This window comes from Salvelinus fontinalis, chromosome 35 (assembly GCF_029448725.1).
Source record: "Salvelinus fontinalis isolate EN_2023a chromosome 35, ASM2944872v1, whole genome shotgun sequence".
In the NCBI taxonomy this organism is placed as follows: Eukaryota; Metazoa; Chordata; class Actinopteri; order Salmoniformes; family Salmonidae; genus Salvelinus; species Salvelinus fontinalis.
This window is the reverse complement of record NC_074699.1, coordinates 38,543,455-38,567,326: the sequence shown is the minus strand read 5'-3', so window position 1 is coordinate 38,567,326 and position 23,872 is coordinate 38,543,455. Positions and strand designations below refer to the sequence as shown.

Sequence of the window (23,872 nt, the reverse complement as noted above, 5' to 3'; positions counted from 1 at the left end):
AGGGAATAAGGGGTGAGGTGTATAGACAGGGAATAAGGGGTGAGGTGTATAGACAGGGAATAAGGGGTGAGGTGTATAGACAGGGAATAAGGGGTGAGGTGTATAGACAGGGAATAAGGGGTGAGATGTATAGACAGGGAATAAGGGGTGAGGTGTATAGACAGGGAATAAGGGGTGAGATGTATAGACAGGGAATAAGGTGTGAGATGTATAGACAGGGAATAAGGTGGGAGGTGTATAGACAGGGAATGTACAGACAGGGAATAAGGGGTGAGGTGTATAGACAGGGAATAAGGGGTGAGGTGTATAGACAGGGAATAAGGGGTGAGGTGTATAGACAGGGAATGTACAGACAGGGAATAAGGGGTGAGACGTATAGACAGGGAATAAGGGGTGAGGTGTATAGACAAGGAATAAGGGGTGAGATGTATAGACAGGGAATAAGGGGTGAGATGTATAGACAGGGAATAAGGGGTGAGATGCATAGACAGGGAATAAGGGGTGAGGTGTATAGACAGGGAATAAGGGGTGAGATGTATAGACAGGGAATAAGGGGTGAGGTGTATAGACAGGGAATAAGGGGTGAGATGTATAGACAGGGAATAAGGGGTGAGGTGTAAACAGGGAATAAGGGGTGAGGTGTATAGACAGGGAATAAGGGGTGAGGTGTATAGACAGGGAATAAGGGGTGAGGTGTATAGACAGGGAATAAGGGGTGAGGTGTATAGACAGGGAATAAGGGGTGAGATGTATAGACAGGGAATAAGGGGTGAGGTGTATAGACAGGGAATAAGGGGTGAGATGTATAGACAAGGAATAAGGGGTGAGATGTATAGACAGGGAATAAGAGGTGAGATGTATAGACAGGGAATAAAGGGTGATATGTATAGACAGGGAATAAGGGGTGAGATGTATAGACAGGGAATAAAGGGTGAGATGTATAGACAGGGAATAAGGGGTGAGATGTATAGACAGGGAATAAGGGGTGAGGTGTATAGACAGGGAATGTACAGACAGGGAATAAGGGGTGAGGTGTATAGACAGGGAATAAGGGGTGAGGTGTATAGACAGGGAATAAGGGGTGAGGTGTATAGACAGGGAATGTACAGACAGGGAATAAGGGGTGAGACGTATAGACAGGGAATAAGGGGTGAGGTGTATAGACAAGGAATAAGGGGTGAGATGTATAGACAGGGAATAAGGGGTGAGATGTATAGACAGGGAATAAGGGGTGAGATGCATAGACAGGGAATAAGGGGTGAGGTGTATAGACAGGGAATAAGGGGTGAGATGTATAGACAGGGAATAAGGGGTGAGGTGTATAGACAGGGAATAAGGGGTGAGATGTATAGACAGGGAATAAGGGGTGAGGTGTAAACAGGGAATAAGGGGTGAGGTGTATAGACAGGGAATAAGGGGTGAGGTGTATAGACAGGGAATAAGGGGTGAGGTGTATAGACAGGGAATAAGGGGTGAGGTGTATAGACAGGGAATAAGGGGTGAGATGTATAGACAGGGAATAAGGGGTGAGGTGTATAGACAGGGAATAAGGGGTGAGATGTATAGACAAGGAATAAGGGGTGAGATGTATAGACAGGGAATAAGAGGTGAGATGTATAGACAGGGAATAAAGGGTGAGATGTATAGACAGGGAATAAGGGGTGAGATGTATAGACAGGGAATAAAGGGTGAGATGTATAGACAGGGAATAAGGGGTGAGATGTATAGACAGGGAATAAGGGGTGAGGTGTATAGACAGGGAATAAGAGGTGAGATGTATAGACAGGGAATAAGGGGTGAGGTATAGACAGGGAATAAGAGGTGAGATGTATAGACAGGGAATAAGGGGTGAGGTGTATAGACAGGGAATAAGGTGGGAGGTGTATAGACAGGGAATAAGGGGTGAGGTGTATAGACAGGGAATAAGGGGTTGAGGTGTATAGACAGGGAATAAGGTGTTGAGATGTATAGACAGGGAATAAGGGGTGAGGTGTATAGACAGGGAATAAGGGGTTGAGGTGTATAGACAGGGAATAAGGTGTTGAGATGTATAGACAGGGAATAAGGGGTGAGGTGTATAGACAAGGAATAAGGGGTGAGGTGTATAGACAGGGAATAAGGGGTGAGGTGTATAGACAGGGAATAAGGGGTGAGGTGTATAGACAGGGAATAAGGGGTGAGATGTATAGACAGGGAATAAGGGGTGAGGTGTATAGACAGGGAATAAGGGGTGAGATGTATAGACAGGGAATAAGGGGTGAGATGTATAGACAGGGAATAAGGGGTGAGATGCATAGACAGGGAATAAGGGGTGAGGTGTATAGACAGGGAATAAGGTGGGAGGTGTATAGACAGGGAATGTACAGACAGGGAATAAGGGGTGAGGTGTATAGACAGGGAATAAGGGGTGAGGTGTATAGACAGGGAATAAGGGGTGAGGTGTATAGACAGGGAATGTACAGACAGGGAATAAGGGGTGAGACGTATAGACAGGGAATAAGGGGTGAGGTGTATAGACAAGGAATAAGGGGTGAGATGTATAGACAGGGAATAAGGGGTGAGATGTATAGACAGGGAATAAGGGGTGAGATGCATAGACAGGGAATAAGGGGTGAGGTGTATAGACAGGGAATAAGGGGTGAGATGTATAGACAGGGAATAAGGGGTGAGGTGTATAGACAGGGAATAAGGGGTGAGATGTATAGACAGGGAATAAGGGGTGAGGTGTAAACAGGGAATAAGGGGTGAGGTGTATAGACAGGGAATAAGGGGTGAGGTGTATAGACAGGGAATAAGGGGTGAGGTGTATAGACAGGGAATAAGGGGTGAGGTGTATAGACAGGGAATAAGGGGTGAGATGTATAGACAGGGAATAAGGGGTGAGGTGTATAGACAGGGAATAAGGGGTGAGATGTATAGACAAGGAATAAGGGGTGAGATGTATAGACAGGGAATAAGAGGTGAGATGTATAGACAGGGAATAAAGGGTGAGATGTATAGACAGGGAATAAGGGGTGAGATGTATAGACAGGGAATAAAGGGTGAGATGTATAGACAGGGAATAAGGGGTGAGATGTATAGACAGGGAATAAAGGGTGAGATGTATAGACAGGGAATAAGGGGTGAGATGTATAGACAGGGAATAAGGGGTGAGATGTATAGACAGGGAATAAGGGGTGAGATGTATAGACAGGGAATAAGGGGTGAGGTGTATAGACAGGGAATAAGGGGTGAGATGTATAGACAGGGAATAAGGGGTGAGATGTATAGACAGGGAATAAGGGGTGAGATGTATAGACAGGGAATAAGGGGTGAGGTGTATAGACAGGGAATAAGGGGTGAGATGTATAGACAGGGAATAAGGGGTGAGATGTATAGACAGGGAATAAGGGGTGAGGTGTATAGACAGGGAATAAGGGGTGAGATGTATAGACAGGGAATAAGGTGGGAGGTGTATAGACAGGGAATAAGGGGTGAGGTGTATAGACAGGGAATAAGGGGTGAGATGTATAGACAGGGAATAAGGGGTGAGGTGTAAAGACAGGGAATGTATAGACAGTGTTCCCTACCGTAGATCCCCTGTTACAGTGCTCGGAGGTCAGTATGAGTCCAGGCAGGTTGCTGGGCAGGTCCAGACGTCTGAAGGACCAAACCAGGTTCCAGTAGATGATAGGATGGTGGTCCACCACGGCTGACACTGTGATAACAGGGTCTCCCTCGTTCTCCAGCAGGGACTCCAGCTCCTTCCACAGCACCAGGGGACTCAGGTAGGGTACTGTGACTGGTTCTGGGTGGTGGAGACGCCACTCCATATCAACACTCAGGGGGTCCTGGGGGGGGGGGGTGGGGTGGGGGGGGGGGGGTTAAGGGTCAGGGGTTAAAGTTGAGAAGGGTCAGGGGTTAAAGTTGAGAAGTTAGGGGTCAGGGGTTAAAGTTGAGAAGTTAGGCTGTGGTGTGGTCCTCGGCCACTACAGATACATAATGATAATCAAGTAAGAATGTATGTGTTTGTGTGTGTGTTTTGGGGGTCTGTCTCACGCTGGCTTCGTTGAGTCGGCTGGGCAGGCTGCCTGAAGTGGGTACATTGTGGTTGAGTCGAGTTGGTTCCTCCATGGGGTCAAATGCACTGACACTCCGCACCATAGCTGACCCCGGGGACAGGGCCCCCTGGCGCCGCTCTGTAGGGATCTCTATACACTGGGCCCTGGACGACGACAGCCTGGACACAGACACACAGACACAGACACAGACACAGAGACACAGACACAGACACAGACACAGACACAGACACAGACACACACACACACACACACACACACACACACACACACACACACAGATGGGTGTTAGGACCAGGAGGAGCTCCTGTTTTCCATTGCAGATAGCATCAGCAGGCGGCTACTTCAAACACATTCTCTAATGAGACGTAATCCAACAGAAACCCCAATGAGGAGGGAGAGAGAGGACACTACCACTATACTAATATTGACTAATAATCTCAGGAAATTAACAGAGAGAGAGGACACTACCACCATACTAATAATCTCAGGAAACTAACAGAGAGAGAGAGGACACTACCACCATACTAATATTGACTAATAATCTCAGGAAACTAACAGAGAGAGAGGACACTACCACTATACTAATATTGACTAATAATCTCAGGAAACTAACAGAGAGAGAGAGGACACTAGCACTATACTAATATTGACTAATAATCTCAGGAAACTAACAGAGAGAGAGGACACTACCACCATACTAATATTGACTAATAATCTCAGGAAACTAACAGAGAGAGAGGACACTACCACCATACTAATATTGACTAATAATCTCAGAAAACTAACAGAGAGAGAGGACACTACCACTATACTAATATTGACTAATAATCTCAGGAAACTAACAGAGAGAGAGAGGACACTAGCACTATACTAATATTGACTAATAATCTCAGGAAACTAACAGAGAGAGAGGACACTACCACCATACTAATATTGACTAATAATCTCAGGAAACTAACAGAGAGAGAGGACACTACCACCATACTAATATTGACTAATAATCTCAGGAAACTAACAGAGAGAGGACACTACCACCATACTAATATTGACTAATAATCTCAGGAAACTAACAGAGAGAGAGGACACTACCACTATACTAATATTGACTAATAATCTCAGGAAACTAACAGAGAGAGAGGACACTACCACCATACTACTATTGACTAATAATCTCAGGAAACTAACAGAGAGAGAGAGGACACTAGCACTATACTAATATTGACTAATAATCTCAGGAAACTAACAGAGAGAGGACACTACCACTATACTAATTTTGACTAATAATCTCAGGAAACTAACAGAGAGAGAGGACACTAGCACTATACTAATATTGACTAGGACACTAGATCAATGAGACTGTATATGCTGAAACCCCGCCTCCTATCTCCTAGGCTACAACCCTATTGGTTGAACTGAACTCTTTCAGATCTTCATGAAATGGCTAGGGGTGGTAGACTAGGGGTTATCTGAGAGGACGGTGGTGGTACAGGGGTTGCACAAGGTGGACGTCTGTAGTGTGTAGTGTAGTGTTTAGTGTGTCGTGTGTCGTGTTTAGTATGTAGTGTTTAGTGTGTAGTGTGTCGTGTAGTGTTTAGTATGTAGTGTTTAGTGTGTAGTGTGTCGTGTAGTGTTTAGTATGTAGTGTTTAGTGTGTAGTGTGTCGTGTAGTGTTTAGTATGTAGTGTTTAGTGTGTAGTGTGTCGTGTAGTGTGTCGTGTTTAGTGTGTAGTGTGTCGTGTAGTGTGTCGTGTAGTGTTTAGTGTGTTTTATTTATTTATTTTTATTTTACCGTTATTTTACCAGGTAAGTTGACTGAGAACACGTTCTCATTTGCAGCAACGACCTGGGGATTAGTTACAGGGGAGAGGAGGGGGATGAATGAGCCAATTGTAAACTGGGGATTATTAGGTGACCATGATGGTTTGAGGGCCAGATTGGGAATTTAGCCAGGACACCGGGGTTGACACCCCTACTCTTACGATAAGTGCCATGGGATCTTTAATGACCTCAGAGAGTCAGGACACCCGTTTAACGTCCCATCCGAAAGACGGCACCCTACACAGGGCAATGTCGTGTTTAGTGTGTAGTGTATAGTGTGTAGTGTACAGTGTGTCGTGTGTCGTGTGTCGTGTGTAGTGTATAGTGTGTAGTGTGTAGTGTGTAATGTGTAGTGTGTAGTGTACAGTGTATAGTGTGTAGTGTGTAGTGTACAGTGCAGTGTACCTGTTGTTACCAGAGCAACCCTCTACAGTGATCCTGGGTGAGAGAGGAGACAGGACAGTAGTGGGACAGGGAGTGGACAGAGTGGACGTTCCGGTGTCCAGACCGGTGGACACAGAGTAGGACGATGACACAGCCTCGTCCGCTGACGGACTGCTCTTCAGGAAGAACCTGAAGGTGAGAGGATGAGAGGGAAGAAGGGATGAGAGGAGGAGGTGTGATACCAGGGGAACAGGTTAAATGTCTGTGTGTATATATAGTGTACCTCCCAGTTCCTCTCAGGTCTCTGATCTCTACGTTAAGGAAAGGGAGGAAGGGGTGAGAGGAGGAGGTGTGATACCAGGGGAACAGGTTAAATGTCTGTGTGTATATATAGTGTACCTCCCAGGTCCTCTCAGGTCTCTGATCTCTACGTTAAGGAAAGGGAGGAAGGGGTGAGAGGAGGAGGTGTGATACCAGGGGAACAGGGAGGGGGTTAAATGTCTGTGTGTATATATAGTGTACCTCCCAGGTCCTCTCAGGTCTCTGATCTCTACGTTAAGGAAAGGGAGGAAGGGGTGAGAGGAGGAGGTGTGATACCAGGGGAACAGGGAGGGGGTTAAATGTCTGTGTGTATATATAGTGTACCTCCCAGGTCCTCTCAGGTCTCTGATCTCTACGTTAAGGAAAGGGAGGAAGGGATGAGAGGAGGAGGTGTGATACCAGGGGAACAGGGAGGGGGTTAAATGTCTGTGTGTATATATAGTGTACCTCCCAGGTCCTCTCAGGTCTCTGATCTCTACGTTAAGGAAAGGGAGGAAGGGATGAGAGGAGGAGGTGTGATACCAGGGGAACAGGTTAAATGTCTGTGTGTATATATAGTGTACCTCCCAGTTCCTCTCAGGTCTCTGATCTCTACGTTAAGGAAAGGGAGGAAGGGGTTCCCACAGAAGGGACAGGTGGTGTTGAGGTTGGAGTCGTCAGCCGTCCATCCTGCCATGATCTCCTCGTCGTACACCAGACCGTCGCACGTCTTACAGCGAGAACAGCTGGAGATCAACAGCTGGAAACACAGAGCCAAGATGGACGTCAGGTCAATCAGGGGTCGGGCACAAAATGGCAGAGACCACCCCTTGGCCTGGTTGTGTGGACGAGAAGTATCCTTGGTCCTTTGTCTCGGATGTACTTGATACTTGATTGATCGTCCTATCTGACAATCAAGCTATCTGTAGTGTTGGCTTCATTTCAATGTTCCTGAGAGTTTTTCTGGTTTAGTTTGAGAGGTCTGTAAGTGTGGTGCCCTCACCTCCATGGCGTAGTTCTGGAAGACACTGGTATTGCTGGTGTAGCGAGACGAGCCCAGATCAGAGCAGTCTGGGGGAGGAAAGCCTGGAGGAGAGACACAGGACACAACCGGAGAAGGAGCACATCCATTATCCATGAACATCTGCTATCATCGGTGTCAGCAGTAAACAGTCTCTGATGGCTAGCCGTTAGCTAAGCGCTAACTCAGGGCAGGGCGTTTCCATGGCAGGAGTGCTAGTGCACTACTTGCACACTGGATGCTAATGAGACATGAGAAGGGCAGAGGGTCTGAGTAGCTTGATTGAAGAGCTCCAATCAGACTTCACCTCAATCTCCTCAACTGCACAAGGCATCGTCTGCTGGCCTAGTTTGGTAAGAGTCCTTTCTCCCTCCCCTACCTCTTGTCTGGTCCTAGCTCCTCCCTCTCTCTCCTCCTCAGTGATAGGACAGTACCTGGTTGTCTGATCCTAGCTCCTCCCTCTCTCTCTCCTCCTCAGTGATAGGACAGTACCTGGTTTTCTGATCCTAGCTCCTCCCTCTCTCTCTCTCCTCCTCAGTGACAGGACAGTACCTGGTTGTCTGGTCCTAGCTCCTCCCTCTCTCTCTCTCCTCCTCAGTGACAGGACAGTACCTGGTTTTCTGATCCTAGCTCCTCCCTCTCTCTCTCCTCCTCAGTGATAGGACAGTACCTGGTTGTCTGGTCCTAGCTCCTCCCTCTCTCTCTCTCCTCCTCAGTGACAGGACAGTACCTGGTTTTCTGATCCTAGCTCCTCCCTCTCTCTCTCTGCTCCTCAGTGATAGGACAGTACCTGGTTGTCTGATCCTAGCTCCTCCCTCTCTCTCTCCTCCTCAGTGACAGGACAGTACCTGGTTGTCTGGTCCTAGCTCCTCCCTCTCTCTCTCCTCCTCAGTGACAGGACAGTACCTGGTTGTCTGGTCCTAGCTCCTCCCTCTCTCTCTCCTCCTCAGTGACAGGACAGTACCTGGTTGTCTGGTCCTAGCTCCTCCCTCTCTCTCTCTCCTCCTCAGTGACAGGACAGTACCTGGTTTTCTGATCCTAGCTCCTCCCTCTCTCTCTCCTCCTCAGTGATAGGACAGTACCTGGTTGTCTGATCCTAGCTCCTCCCTCTCTCTCTCCTCCTCAGTGATAGGACAGTACCTGGTTGTCTGGTCCTAGCTCCTCCCTCTCTCTCTCTCCTCCTCAGTGACAGGACAGTACCTGGTTGTCTGGTCCTAGCTCCTCCCTCTCTCCTCCTCAGTGATAGGACAGTACCTGGTTGTCTGGTCCTAGCTCCTCCCTCTCTCTCTCCTCCTCAGTGACAGGACAGTACCTGGTTGTCTGATCCTAGCTCCTCCCTCTCCCTCCTCCTCAGTGACAGGGCAGAAATATGTTACCTGTCTGTTTGTATGTGGGACTGTCCAGTCTGCTCCTCAGGGAACTGCGTCTGGACGGGCTTCTCCTTGGGCTCCTACGGGACCCGGGGCCATTTCTCTGAGGGGAGATGATGGAGCCGTCTGGGTCCCCCAGGCCCTCCTCATCCACATCCAACAGGGAGGAGCAGTCAGGGTCCATGCCCAGAGAGGACACACTCAGACGGTCACAGTTACCCTCCTGGAGGGTGTGGACAGGGGATACGATGGAGTTTCAGGAACAAAATACATGTTGCTGCAATGTATTTGAGAATCTGAGAGACACCTAGCTGTATTAGGTAGTGGGGGTGTGTTTGTACCTAGCTGTATTAGGTAGTGGGGGTGTGTTTGAGAATCTGAGAGACACCTAGCTGTATTAGGTAGTGGGGGTGTGTTTGAGAATCTGAGAGACACCTAGCTGTATTAGGTAGTGGGGGTGTGTTTGAGAATCTGAGAGGCACCAAGCTTTATTAGGTAGTGGGGGTGTGTTTGTACCTAGCTGTATTAGGTAGTGGGGGTGTGTTTGAGAATCTGAGAGGCACCAAGCTTTATTAGGTAGTGGGGGTGTGTTAGAGAATCTGAGAGGTAATTAGCTGTATTAGGTAGTGGGGGTGTGTTAGAGAATCTGAGAGGTAATTAGCTGTATTAGGTAGTGGGGGTGTGTTAGAGAATCTGAGAGGCACCTAGCTGTATTAGGTAGTGGGGGTGTGTTTGAGAATCTGAGAGGCACCTAGCTGTATTAGGTAGTGGGGGTGTGTTTGAGAATCTGAGAGGCATCTAGCTGCATTGGGTAGTGGGGGTGTGGACAAGACACTTTGATTCATGTCACACAATATTACAAAATATCTTACGCCATTCAGAAATGTGTTATTTTGACTGACGCACCAGTAGAACACCCTCCATTGACAAACCGATGAGCGTACCTTGGTAGGCACGGTGTAGGAGGTGGCCAGGCGAGAGTACCACCGGCTAGCCTTCTCTGCCACACCTTTCCCTGCCGAGAACACGCTGCTCTTGAACACATCCAGGGTGGGGGTGAGGAGCTGGTCCAGAGCGAAGGAGGAGGAGGACAGAGAAGGGGACAGCAAACCCAGGTCCCTGTCTCTCTCCCTCTCCCGGTAGGGGCTGGGCTGCGGGCTGGGCGTGGAGCGGGGACAGGGGGGTGAGGACCAGAGCCTCTGTCTGGCAGGCTGGGAGGGCGAGGGGAAGTGGTGGGTCCTGGAGCGAGGTAATCCTCCTGTCCTGAGAGGGGAGGTATGGGGGAGACTGGCCCGTCGAGGGGTGGTGATGAGTGGGGGAGGAGGGTGGAGGAACAGGGGACTGGAGGGGTCCTGGAGGTCCATACTGGGGGTCCGGCTGGTCAGAGGAGAACCCATATGGTTCATGTACATCTCTATCTCCCTAGCCAGGTGGTCCTGGCGCCGACCCGTAGGGGTCGTAACCCCATCCATCTCTACTTCCAGGTCGTCCTCTCTGTCCCCCTGGGACTTGGACTCGGCCGCCAGGAGGGACAGCGGGTCGAAGCCTGTCTCGATCCCCGTTCGTTTAACGGTGCCCCGCGAGGCTGAGGCCACACCCACACCGCTATAGCTGGCGCTGCGTTCCACCGTCCTCTTCCGTGATTGGCTGGTTTGAGCAACGCTCTCTGTGGTTGGTCCGTCCAGATCTAGGTCCTCCAGATCAAAGATGGCGTCTGTGTTATTCTTGTCCTCGTCACTCCAGTCCCTCTCCTCTCCGTCTTCAGGGCTGTCTCTACGTCTGCAGTGCCTGATGGAGAAATTAATAGATTAGATTGAAAAAAATATTCATCATTTACTGATCCCAAAGGGGATATTTACTTTCAGGAGCAGAAACATAAACAACAGAGGAGAACATCAGATCTATGACCTTTCTCTGCCTGTATTAATACAGGTTACTCTCCCTCTACCTCTATTAATACAGGTTACTCTCCCTCTACCTGTATTAATACAGGTTACTCTCCCTCTACCTCTATTAATACAGGTTACTCTCCCTCTACCTTTATTAATACAGGTTACTCTCCCTCTACCTCTATTAATACAGGTTACTCTCCCTCTACCTTTATTAATACAGGTTACTCTCCCTCTCCCTTTATTAATACAGGTTACTCTACCTTTATTAATACAGGTTACTCTCCCTCTACCTCTATTAATACAGGTTACTCTCCCTCTACCTTTATTAATACAGGTTACTCTCCCTCTACCTCTATTAATACAGGTTACTCTCCCTCTACCTTTATTAATACAGGTTACTCTCCCTCTACCTTTATTAATACAGGTTACTCTCCCTCTACCTCTATTAATACAGGTTACTCTCCCTCTACCTCTATTAATACAGGTTACTCTACCTCTATTAATACAGGTTACTCTCCCTCTACCTTTATTAATACAGGTTACTGTCCCTCTACCTCTATTAATACAGGTTACTCTACCTCTATTAATACAGGTTACTCTACCTCTATTAATACAGGTTACTCTCCCTCTACCTTTATTAATACAGGTTACTCTCCCTCTACCTTTATTAATACAGGTTACTCTCCCTCTACCTGTATTAATACAGGTTACTCTCCCTCTACCTTTATTAATACAGGTTACTCTCCCTCTACCTCTATTAATACAGGTTACTCTCCCTATACCTTTATTAATACAGGTTACTCTCCCTCTACCTCTATTAATACAGGTTACTCTCCCTCTACCTTTATTAATACAGGTTACTCTCCCTCTACCTCTAATAATACAGGTTACTCTCCCTCTACCTCTATTAATACAGGTTACTCTCCCTCTACCTTTATTAATACAGGTTACTCTCCCTCTACCTCTATTAATACAGGTTACTCTACCTCTATTAATACAGGTTACTCTCCCTCTACCTTTATTAATACAGGTTACTCTCCCTCTACCTCTATTAATACAGGTTACTCTCCCTTTATTAATACAGGTTACTCTCCCTCTACCTCTATTAATACAGGTTACTCTCCCTCTACCTTTATTAATACAGGTTACTCTCCCTCTACCTGTATTAATACAGGTTACTCTCCCTCTACCTCTATTAATATAGGTTACTCTCCCTCTACCTCTATTAATACAGGTTACTCTCCCTCTACCTTTATTAATACAGGTTACTCTCCCTCTACCTCTATTAATACAGGTTACTCTCCCTCTACCTCTATTAATACAGGTTACTCTCCCTCTACCTCTATTAATACAGGTTACTCTCTCTACCTTTATTAATACAGGTTACTCTCCCTCTACCTTTATTAATACAGGTTACTCTCCCTTTATTAATACAGGTTACTCTCCCCCTACCTTTATTAATACAGGTTACTCTCCCTCTACCTTTATTAATACAGGTTACTCTCCCTCTACCTTTAATAATACAGGTTACTCTCCCTCTACCTCTATTAATACAGGTTACTCTACCTCTATTAATACAGGTTACTCTCCCTCTACCTTTATTAATACAGGTTACTCTCCCTCTACCTTTATTAATACAGGTTACTCTCCCTCTACCTCTATTAACACAGGTTACTCTACCTCTATTAATACAGGTTACTCTCCCTCTACCTCTAATAATACAGGTTACTCTCCCTCTACCTCTATTAATACAGGTTACTCTCCCTCTACCTTTATTAATACAGGTTACTCTCCCTCTACCTCTATTAATACAGGTTACTCTACCTCTATTAATACAGGTTACTCTCCCTCTACCTTTATTAATACAGGTTACTCTCCCTCTACCTCTATTAATACAGGTTACTCTCCCTTTATTAATACAGGTTACTCTCCCTCTACCTCTATTAATACAGGTTACTCTCCCTCTACCTTTATTAATACAGATTACTCTCCCTCTACCTGTATTAATACAGGTTACTCTCCCTCTACCTCTATTAATATAGGTTACTCTCCCTCTACCTCTATTAATACAGGATACTCTCCCTCTACCTTTATTAATACAGGTTACTCTCCCTCTACCTCTATTAATACAGGTTACTCTCCCTCTACCTCTATTAATACAGGTTACTCTCTCTACCTTTATTAATACAGGTTACTCTCCCTCTACCTTTATTAATACAGGTTACTCTCCCTTTATTAATACAGGTTACTCTCCCCCTACCTTTATTAATACAGGTTACTCTCCCTCTACCTTTATTAATACAGGTTACTCTCCCTCTACCTTTAATAATACAGGTTACTCTCCCTTTATTAATACAGGTTACTCTCCCTCTACCTTTAATAATACAGGTTACTCTCCCTTTATTAATACAGGTTACTCTCCCTCTACCTTTATTAATACAGGTTACTCTCCCTCTACCTGTATTAATACAGGTTACTCTCCCTCTACCTTTAATAATACAGGTTACTCTCCCTTTATTAATACAGGTTACTCTCCCTTTATTAATACAGGTTACTCTCCCTCTACCTTTATTAATACAGGTTACTCTCCCTCTACCTGTATTAATACAGGTTACTCTCCCTCTCCCTTTATTAATACAGGTTACTCTCCCTCTATTAATACAGGTTACTCTCCCTCTACCTTTATTAATACAGGTTACTGTCCCTCTACCTTTATTAATACAGTTACTCTCCCTCTACCTTTATTAATACAGGTTACTCTCCCTCTACCTTTATTAATACAGGTTACACTCCCTCTACCTTTATTAATACAGGTTACTCTCCCTCTCCCTTTATTAATACAGGTTACTGTCCCTCTACCTTTATTAATACAGGTTACTCTCCCTTTATTAATACAGGTTACTCTCCCTCTACCTTTATTAATACAGGTTACTCTCCCTCTACCTGTATTAATACAGGTTACTCTCCCTCTACCTGTATTAATACAGGTTACTCTCCCTCTCCCTTTATTAATACAGGTTACTCTCCCTCTATTAATACAGGTTACTCTCCCTCTACCTTTATTAATACAGGTTACTGTCCCTCTACCTTTATTAATACAGTTACTCTCCCTCTACCTTTATTAATACAGGTTACTCTCCCTCTACCTTTATTAATACAGGTTACACTCCCTCTACCTTTATTAATACAGGTTACTCTCCCTCTCCCTTTATTAATACAGGTTACTGTCCCTCTACCTTTATTAATACAGTTACTCTCCCTCTACCTTTATTAACACAGGTTACTCTCCCTCTACCTGTATTAATACAGGTTACTCTCCCTCTACCTGTATTAATACAGGTTACTCTTCCTCTACCTTTATTAATACAGGTTACTCTCCCTCTACCTTTATTAATACAGGTTACTCTACCTTTATTAATACAGGTTACTCTCCCTTTATTAATACAGGTTACACTCCCTCTACCTTTAATACAGGTTACTCTACCTTTATTAACACAGGTTACTCTCCCTCTCCCTTTATTAATACAGGTTACTCCCCCTCTCCCTTTATTAATACAGGTTACTCTCCCTCTACCTCTATTAATACAGGTTACTCTCCCTCTACCTCTATTAATACAGGTTACTCTCCCTCTGCCTGTATTAATACAGGTTACTCTCCCTCTGCCTGTATTAATACAGGTTACTCTCCCTCTGCCTGTATTAACACAGGTTACTCTCCCTCTGCCTGTATTAATACAGGTTACTCTCCCTCTGCCTGTATTAATACAGGTTACTCTCCCTCTACCTTTATTAATACAGGTTACTCTCCCTCTACCTTTATTAATACAGGTTACTCTCCCTCTACCTTTATTAATGCAGGTTACTCTCCCTCTCCCTTTATTAATACAGGTTACTCTCCCTCTACCTTTATTAATACAGGTTACTCTCCCTCTCCCTTTATTAATACAGGTTACTCTCCCTCTACCTCTATTAATACAGGTTACTCTCCCTCTACCTTTATTAATACAGGTTACTCTCCCTCTCCCTTTATTAAGACAGGCTACTCTCCCTCTGCCTGTATTAATACAGGTTACTCTCCCTCTACCTTTATTAATGCAGGTTACTCTCCCTCTCCCTTTATTAATACAGGTTACTGTCCCTCTACCTTTATTAACACAGGTTACTCTCCCTCTACCTGTATTAATACAGGTTACTCTCCCTCTACCTTTATTAATACAGGTTACTCTTCCTCTACCTTTATTAATACAGGTTACTCTCCCTCTACCTTTATTAATACAGGTTACTCTACCTTTATTAATACAGGTTACTCTCCCTTTATTAATACAGGTTACACTCCCTCTACCTTTAATACAGGTTACTCTACCTTTATTAACACAGGTTACTCTCCCTCTCCCTTTATTAATACAGGTTACTCCCCCTCTCCCTTTATTAATACAGGTTACTCTCCCTCTACCTCTATTAATACAGGTTACTCTCCCTCTACCTCTATTAATACAGGTTACTCTCCCTCTGCCTGTATTAATACAGGTTACTCTCCCTCTGCCTGTATTAATACAGGTTACTCTCCCTCTGCCTGTATTAACACAGGTTACTCTCCCTCTGCCTGTATTAATACAGGTTACTCTCCCTCTGCCTGTATTAATACAGGTTACTCTCCCTCTACCTTTATTAATACAGGTTACTCTCCCTCTACCTTTATTAATACAGGTTACTCTCCCTCTACCTTTATTAATGCAGGTTACTCTCCCTCTCCCTTTATTAATACAGGTTACTCTCCCTCTACCTTTATTAATACAGGTTACTCTCCCTCTCCCTTTATTAATACAGGTTACTCTCCCTCTACCTCTATTAATACAGGTTACTCTCCCTCTACCTTTATTAATACAGGTTACTCTCCCTCTCCCTTTATTAAGACAGGCTACTCTCCCTCTGCCTGTATTAATACAGGTTACTCTCCCTCTACCTTTATTAATGCAGGTTACTCTCCCTCTCCCTTTATTAATACAGGTTACTGTCCCTCTACCTTTATTAACACAGGTTACTCTCCCTCTACCTGTATTAATACAGGTTACTCTCCCTCTACCTTTATTAATACAGGTTACTCTTCCTCTACCTTTATTAATACAGGTTACTCTCCCTCTACCTTTATTAATACAGGTTACTCTACCTTTATTAATACAGGTTACTCTCCCTCTACCTTTATTAATACAGGTTACTCTCCCTCTACCTTTATTAATACAGGTTACTCTCCCTCTACCTTTATTAATACAGGTTACTCTCCCTCTACCTTTATTAATACAGGTTACTCTCCCTCTCCCTTTATTAATACAGGTTACTCTCCCTCTACCTCTATTAATACAGGTTACTCTCCCTCTGCCTGTATTAATACAGGTTACTCTCCCTCTGCCTGTATTAATACAGGTTACTCTCCCTCTGCCTGTATTAACACAGGTTACTCTCCCTCTGCCTGTATTAACACAGGTTACTCTCCCTCTGCCTGTATTAATACAGGTTACTCTCCCTCTGCCTGTATTAATACAGGTTACTCTCCCTCTACCTTTATTAATACAGGTTACTCTCCCTCTACCTTTATTAATACAGGTTACTCTCCCTCTACCTTTATTAATACAGGTTACTCTCCCTCTACCTTTATTAATACAGGTTACTCTCCCTCTCAATTTATTAATACAGGTTACTGTCCCTCTACCTTTATTAATACAGGTTACTCTCCCTCTACCTTTATTAATACAGGTTACTCTCCCTCTACCTTTATTAATACAGGTTACTCTACCTTTATTAATACAGGTTACTCTACCTTTATTAATACAGGTTACTCTACCTTTATTAATACAGGTTACTCTACCTTTATTAATACAGGTTACTCTACCTTTATTAATACAGGTTACTCTACCTTTATTAATACAGGTTACTCTCCCTCTACCTTTATTAATACAGGTTACTCTCCCTCTACCTGTATTAATACAGGTTACCCTACCTTTATTAATACAGGTTACTCTCCCTCTACCTTTATTAATGCAGGTTACTCTCCCTCTCCCTTTATTAATACAGGTTACTCTCCCTCTACCTTTATTAATACAGGTTACTCTCCCTCTCCCTTTATTAATACAGGTTACTCTCCCTCTACCTCTATTAATACAGGTTACTCTCCCTCTACCTTTATTAATACAGGTTACTCTCCCTCTCCCTTTATTAAGACAGGTTACTCTCCCTCTGCCTGTATTAATACAGGTTACTCTCCCTCTACCTTTATTAATGCAGGTTACTCTCCCTCTCCCTTTATTAATACAGGTTACTGTCCCTCTACCTTTATTAATACAGTTACTCTCCCTCTACCTTTATTAACACAGGTTACTCTCCCTCTACCTTTATTAATACAGGTTACTCTCCCTCTACCTTTAATAATACAGGTTACTCTCCCTCTACCTTTATTAATACAGGTTACTCTACCTTTATTAATACAGGTTACTCTACCTTTATTAATACAGGTTACTCTCCCTCTACCTTTATTAATACAGGTTACTCTCCCTCCACCTTTATTAATACAGGTTACTCTCCCTCTACCTTTATTAATACAGGTTACTCTCCCTCTACCTTTATTAATACAGGTTACTCTCCCTCTACCTTTATTAATACAGGTTACTCTCCCTCTCCCTTTATTAATACAGGTTACTCTCCCTCTACCTCTATTAATACAGGTTACTCTCCCTCTGCCTGTATTAATACAGGTTACTCTCCCTCTGCCTGTATTAACACAGGTTACTCTCCCTCTGCCTGTATTAACACAGGTTACTCTCCCTCTGCCTGTATTAACACAGGTTACTCTCCCTCTGCCTGTATTAATACAGGTTACTCTCCCTCTGCCTGTATTAATACAGGTTACTCTCCCTCTACCTTTATTAATACAGGTTACTCTCCCTCTACCTTTATTAATACAGGTTACTCTCCCTCTACCTTTATTAATACAGGTTACTCTCCCTCTACCTTTATTAATACAGGTTACTCTCCCTCTCAATTTATTAATACAGGTTACTGTCCCTCTACCTTTATTAATACAGGTTACTCTCCCTCTACCTTTATTAATACAGGTTACTCTCCCTCTACCTTTATTAATACAGGTTACTCTCCCTCTACCTTTATTAATACAGGTTACTCTACCTTTATTAATACAGGTTACTCTACCTTTATTAATACAGGTTACTCTACCTTTATTAATACAGGTTACTCTACCTTTATTAATACAGGTTACTCTACCTTTATTAATACAGGTTACTCTACCTTTATTAATACAGGTTACTCTACCTTTATTAATACAGGTTACTCTACCTTTAATAATACAGGTTACTCTACCTTTATTAATACAGGTTACTCTCCCTCTACCTTTATTAATACAGGTTACTCTCCCTCTCCCTTTATTAATACAGGTTACTCTCCCTCTACCTGTATTAATACAGGTTACCCTACCTTTATTAATACAGGTTACTCTCCCTCTACCTCTATTAATACAGGTTACTGTCCCTCTACCTTTATTAATACAGGTTACTCTACCTTTATTAATACAGGTTACTCTCCCTCTACCTTTATTAATACAGGTTACTCTACCTCTACCTTTATTAATACAGGTTACTCTCCCTCTACCTTTATTAATACAGGTTACTCTCCCTCTCCCTTTATTAATACAGGTTACTCTCCCTCTACCTCTATTAATACAGGTTACTCTCCCTCTACCTTTATTAATACAGGTTACTCTCCCTCTACCTTTATTAATACAGGTTACTCTCCCTCTCCCTTTATTAATACAGGTTACTCTCCCTCTACCTTTAATAATACAGGTTACTCTCCCTCTACCTTTATTAATACAGGTTACTCTCCCTCTACCTTTATTAATACAGGTTACTCTCCCTTTATTAATACAGGTTACTCTCCCTCTACCTTTATTAATACAGGTTACTCTCCCTCTACCTTTATTAATACAGGTTACTCTCCCTCTACCTTTATTAATACAGGTTACTCTCCCTCTACCTTTATTAATACAGGTTACTCTCCCTCTACCTTTAATAATACAGGTTACTCTCCCTCTACCTTTATTAATACAGGTTACTCTCCCTCTACCTTTATTAATACAGGTTACTCTCCCTTTATTAATACAGGTTACTCTCCCTCTACCTTTATTAATACAGGTTACTCTCCCTCTACCTTTATTAATACAGGTTACTCTCCCTCTACCTTTATTAATACAGGTTACTCTCCCTCTACCTTTATTAATACAGGTTACTCTCCCTCTACCTTTAATAATACAGGTTACTCTCCCTTTATTAATACAGGTTACTCTCCCTCTACCTTTATTAATACAGGTTACTCTCCCTCTCCCTTTATTAATACAGGTTACTCTCCCTCTCCCTTTATTAATACAGGTTACTCTCCCTCTACCTTTATTAATACAGGTTACTCTACCTTTATTAATACAGGTTACTCTCCCTCTCCCTTTATTAATACAGGTTACTCTCCCTCTACCTTTATTAATACAGGTTACTCTACCTGTATTAATACAGGTTACTCTCCCTCTACCTTTATTAATACAGGTTACTCTCCCTTTATTAATACATGTTACTCTCCCTCTCCCTTTATTAATACAGGTTACTCTACCTGTATTAATACAGGTTACTCTCCCTCTACCTGTATTAATACAGGTTACTCTACCTTTATTAATACAGGTTACTCTCACTGAGATCAAACCTCTTTCACAAGATGTCAGCAGGTCAGTAATGTTCCACATCAGTGATATTGACCTGGTTCTACCCCCGGCTGCTCCAACCCCCTCTGACCCTCCCAGGACTAACGACCGCGGCCTGTTGGTCTGGCGGAAGCTGGTCCCCTGGAGGATCTTGCTGTCTGCCCCCAGGTTCTCTGCTATCCTGGCTGGGTCAGTCTCTCCCTGGTGCAGTCCCAGACCCAACACTGGAGTACCACTGCTACCACTGCCAACCCTGTTGGCTTCACTCAGTCTGCACCCTCGCACACCCTGCCAGTCATGGCCTGGAGAGGAGAGGAGGGGAAGAGGGGAGAGGATAGGAAAGGAGAAGAGGTGAAGAGGGGAGAGGATATGAAAGGAGAGGAGGGGAGAGGATAGGAAAGGAGAGGAGAAGAAGAGAGAGGAGGTAAGAGGAGGGGAGAGGAGGTGAAAAGGGGAGAGGATAGGAAAGGAGAGGAGGGGAGAGGAGGAGCGAGGAGGGGAGAGGAGAGGAGAGGAGGGGAGAGGAGGAAGGAGGAGGGGAGAGGAGGAAGGAGGAGAGGAGGAAGGAGGAGGGGAAAGGAGGAAGGAGGAGGGGAGAGGAGGGAGGAAGAGGGGAGAGGAGGGAGGAGAGGAGGAAGGAGGGAGGAGGCGAGAGGAGGAAGGGAGACTTTATTATCTCTCTATCTGTCATGGTCCTTTGAGCAGGAAAGAAACAATTCTCCTGAAACATGACATTTTCTACACAACATACAGTAAACTGAGTAAAGCATATCAACTATACAGTACAGATTGAAACATCACAAGACATAATGGCAAGACAGATACAACTAGACAATCATTACAAGCATACATCGCTAGGTGAGTTCTGATGGATAGTTACAGCTGACTCACAGCCATCACCTACCATCCAGTACAGATATAGAGCCATATAAACAAGGCAGAATATCAAGACAGAACTAGACAGGAAATAGTTCTGGGTGATAGATACAGCTGACTCACAGCCATCACCTACCATCCAGTACAGATATAGAGCCATATAAACAAGGCAGAAGACAGACAGAACTAGACAGGAAATAGTTCTGGGTGATGGATACAGCTGGCTCACAGCCTCTAGCCCTGCACTCCAGAGACATCCAATACATCATTGAAGACAGACAGACAGTAAACAGACAATGGATAGATCAGTTATGGATTATAGTTATGGCTCACCTCCTCTTCCTCCTCCTCCACTACTCCCACTGCCACCTCCCTCCTCAAGGGTACTGAGATGTCTCTTCCTCAGACTGTTGGTCTCAACCACACCTATCTCATTCAGAGAGGAGCTCAACAGGAGACCTGCTACATAGTCTGGAGAGAGGAGGGGGGGAGAAGAGAGAGGAGGGAAGGAGACGGGGAGGGAGGGAAAGAGAGGGGGAGAGGGAAGGAGACGGGGAGGGAGAGAAAGAGGGGGAGAGGGAAGGGGACGGGGAGGGAGAGAAAGAGAGGGGGAGAGGGAAGGGGACGGGGAGGGAGAGAAAGAGAGGGGGAGAGGGAAGGAGACGGGGAGGGAGGGAGAGAGAGGGAAGGAGATGGGGAAGGAGAGAAAGAGAGGGGGAGAGGGAAGGAGACGGGGAGGGAGAGAAAGAGAGGGGGAGAGGGAAGGAGACGGGGAGGGAGAGAAAGAGAGGGGGAGAGGAAAGGAGACGGGGAGTGAGAGAAAGAGAGGGGGAGAGGGAAGGAGACGGGGAGTGAGAGAAAGAGAGGGAAGGAGACGGGGAAGGAGAGAAAGAGAGGGGGAGAGGGGAGGAGACGGGGAAGGAGAGAAAGAGAGGGGGAGAGGGAAGGAGACGGGGAAGGAGAGAAAGAGAGGGGGAGAGGGGAGGAGACGGGGAGTGAGAGAAAGAGAGGGGGAGAGGAAAGGAGACGGGGAGGGAGAGAAAGAGAGGGGGAGAGGAAAGGAGACGGGGAAGGAGAGAAAGAGAGGGGGAGAGGAAAGGAGACGGGGAGTGAGAGAAAGAGAGGGAAGGAGACGGGGAAGGAGAGAAAGAGAGGGGGAGAGGGGAGGAGACGGGGAAGGAGAGAAAGAGAGGGGGAGAGGGAAGGAGACGGGGAAGGAGAGAAAGAGAGGGGGAGAGGGGAGGAGACGGGGAGGGAGAGAAAGAGAGGGGGAGAGGAAAGGAGACGGGGAGGGAGAGAAAGAGAGGGGGAGAGGAAAGGAGACGGGGAAGGAGAGAAAGAGAGGGGGAGAGGGAAGGAGACGGGGAGTGAGAGAAAGAGAGGGGGAGAGGAAAGGAGACGGGGAGGGAGAGAAAGAGAGGGAAGGAGACGGGGAAGGAGAGAAAGAGAGGGGGAGAGGAAAGGAGACGGGGAGTGAGAGAAAGAGAGGGGGAGAGGGAAGGAGACGGGGAGTGAGAGAAAGAGAGGGGGAGAGGGAAGGAGACGGGGAGTGAGAGAAAGAGAGGGGGAGAGGGAGACAGACAGAGAGAATCACTGAGTACGTTTACAGTCACTAATAGTTTGGTGTTACATGGATCATGGCAGTAGGCAGTTTATGCAAAATTCATGTAAACACCTTACACTGTTTATCTTAAATCGGCGTAAGGTAAAAATCTAAGTAAGCATACACCGTTTTCTGAGTAATCTGTCAAATTATTAGGACGTGTAAACACCTTAAAACGGCGTTCCAGTGGTGTATTTGATATGCGCCTGTGCTGGGCACCAGCCGAGAGCCTCCCTCTTTAGTGAAGTGAGTTCAGAACAACTGAATATATAGGGACAGTTAGTTCCAGGTATTTATTTACCTGTGCTGGGTGACCCCTTGGGCTCACAGGCTGCATCGTCATAGGGACAGTTAGTTCCAGGTATTTACCTGTGCTGGGTGACCTCTTGGGCTCACAGGCTGTATCGTCATAGGGACAGTTAGTTCCAGGTATTTACCTGTGCTGGGTGACCCTTTGGGCTCACAGGCTGCATCGTCATAGGGACAGTTAGTTCCAGGTATTTACCTGTGCTGGGTGACCCCTTGGGCTCACAGGCTGCATCGTCATAGGGACAGTTAGTTCCAGGTATTTACCTGTGCTGGGTGACCTCTTGGGCTCACAGGCTGTATCGTCATAGGGACAGTTAGTTCCAGGTATTTACCTGTGCTGGGTGACCCTTTGGGCTCACAGGCTGCATCGTCATAGGGACAGTTAGTTCCAGGTATTTACCTGTGCTGGGTGACCTCTTGGGCTCACAGGCTGCATCGTCATAGGGACAGTTAGTTCCAGGTATTTACCTGTGCTGGTTGACCTCTTGGGCTCACAGGCTGCATCGTCATGGGGACAGTTAGTTCCAGGTATTTACCTGTGCTGGTTGACCTCTTGGGCTCACAGGCTGCATTGTCATAGGGACAGTTAGTTCCAGGTATTTACCTGTGCTGGGTGACCTCTTGGGCTCACAGGCTGCATCGTCATAGGGAGAGTTAGTTCCAGGTATTTACCTGTGCTGGTTGACATCTTGGGCTCACAGGCTGCATCGTCATAGGGACAGTTAGTTCCAGGTATTTACCTGTGCTGGTTGACCTCTTGGGCTCACAGGCTGCATCGTCATAGGGAGAGTTAGTTCCAGGTATTTACCTGTGCTGGGTGACCTCTTGGGCTCACAGGCTGCATCGTCATGGGGACAGTTAGTTCCAGGTATTTACCTGTGCTGGTTGACATCTTGGGCTCACAGGCTGTATCGTCATAGGGACAGTTAGTTCCAGGTATTTACCTGTGCTGGTTGACCCCTTGGGCTCACAGGCTGCATCGTCATAGGGACAGTTAGTTCCAGGTATTTACCTGTGCTGGGTGACCTCTTGGGCTCACAGGCTGCATCGTCATAGGGACAGTTAGTTCCAGGTATTTACCTGTGCTGGGTGACCTCTTGGGCTCACAGGCTGTATCGTCATAGGGACAGTTAGTTCCAGGTATTTACCTCTGCTGAGTGACCTCTTGGGCTCACAGGCTGCATCGTCAGAGGGACAGTTAGTTCCAGGTATTTACCTGTGCTGGGTGACCTCTTGGGCTCACAGGCTGCATCGTCATGGGGACAGTTAGTTCCAGGTATTTACCTGTGCTGGTTGACATCTTGGGCTCACAGGCTGTATCATCATAGGGACAGTTAGTTCCAGGTATTTACCTGTGCTGGTTGACATCTTGGGCTCACAGGCTGCATTGTCATAGGGACAGTTAGTTCCAGGTATTTACCTGTGCTGAGTGACCTCTTGGGCTTACAGGCTGCATCGTCATAGGGACAGTTAGTTCCAGGTATTT

At 45.5% G+C, this 23,872-nt stretch overlaps 1 protein-coding gene across 6 annotated transcripts in view; it reads right to left on the bottom strand.

The window, feature by feature from the left end:
- LOC129834830 (C-myc promoter-binding protein-like) overlaps window positions 1-23,872 on the bottom strand; it is a 168,464-nt gene that overhangs the window by 14,131 nt on the left and 130,461 nt on the right. For 4 of the 6 annotated variants that reach the window (XM_055900131.1, XM_055900133.1, XM_055900130.1 and 1 more), the window contains 6 exons: window positions 20,808-20,945; window positions 19,654-19,900; window positions 9,899-10,742; window positions 8,961-9,177; window positions 7,567-7,649; window positions 6,984-7,323 (listed from right to left, as the gene is read on the bottom strand). In XM_055900131.1, the coding sequence (XP_055756106.1) occupies window positions 7,060-7,323; window positions 7,567-7,649; window positions 8,961-9,177; window positions 9,899-10,742; window positions 19,654-19,900; window positions 20,808-20,945 (1,793 nt within the window). In that variant the 3' untranslated portion in view covers window positions 6,984-7,059. Of the gene's footprint in view, window positions 1-3,569; window positions 3,831-4,038; window positions 4,220-6,284; window positions 6,453-6,983; window positions 7,324-7,566; window positions 7,650-8,960; window positions 9,178-9,898; window positions 10,743-19,653; window positions 19,901-20,807; window positions 20,946-23,872 lie in introns of those variants that run through there. The other 2 variants (XM_055900135.1, XM_055900132.1) reach the window with 2 other exon arrangements.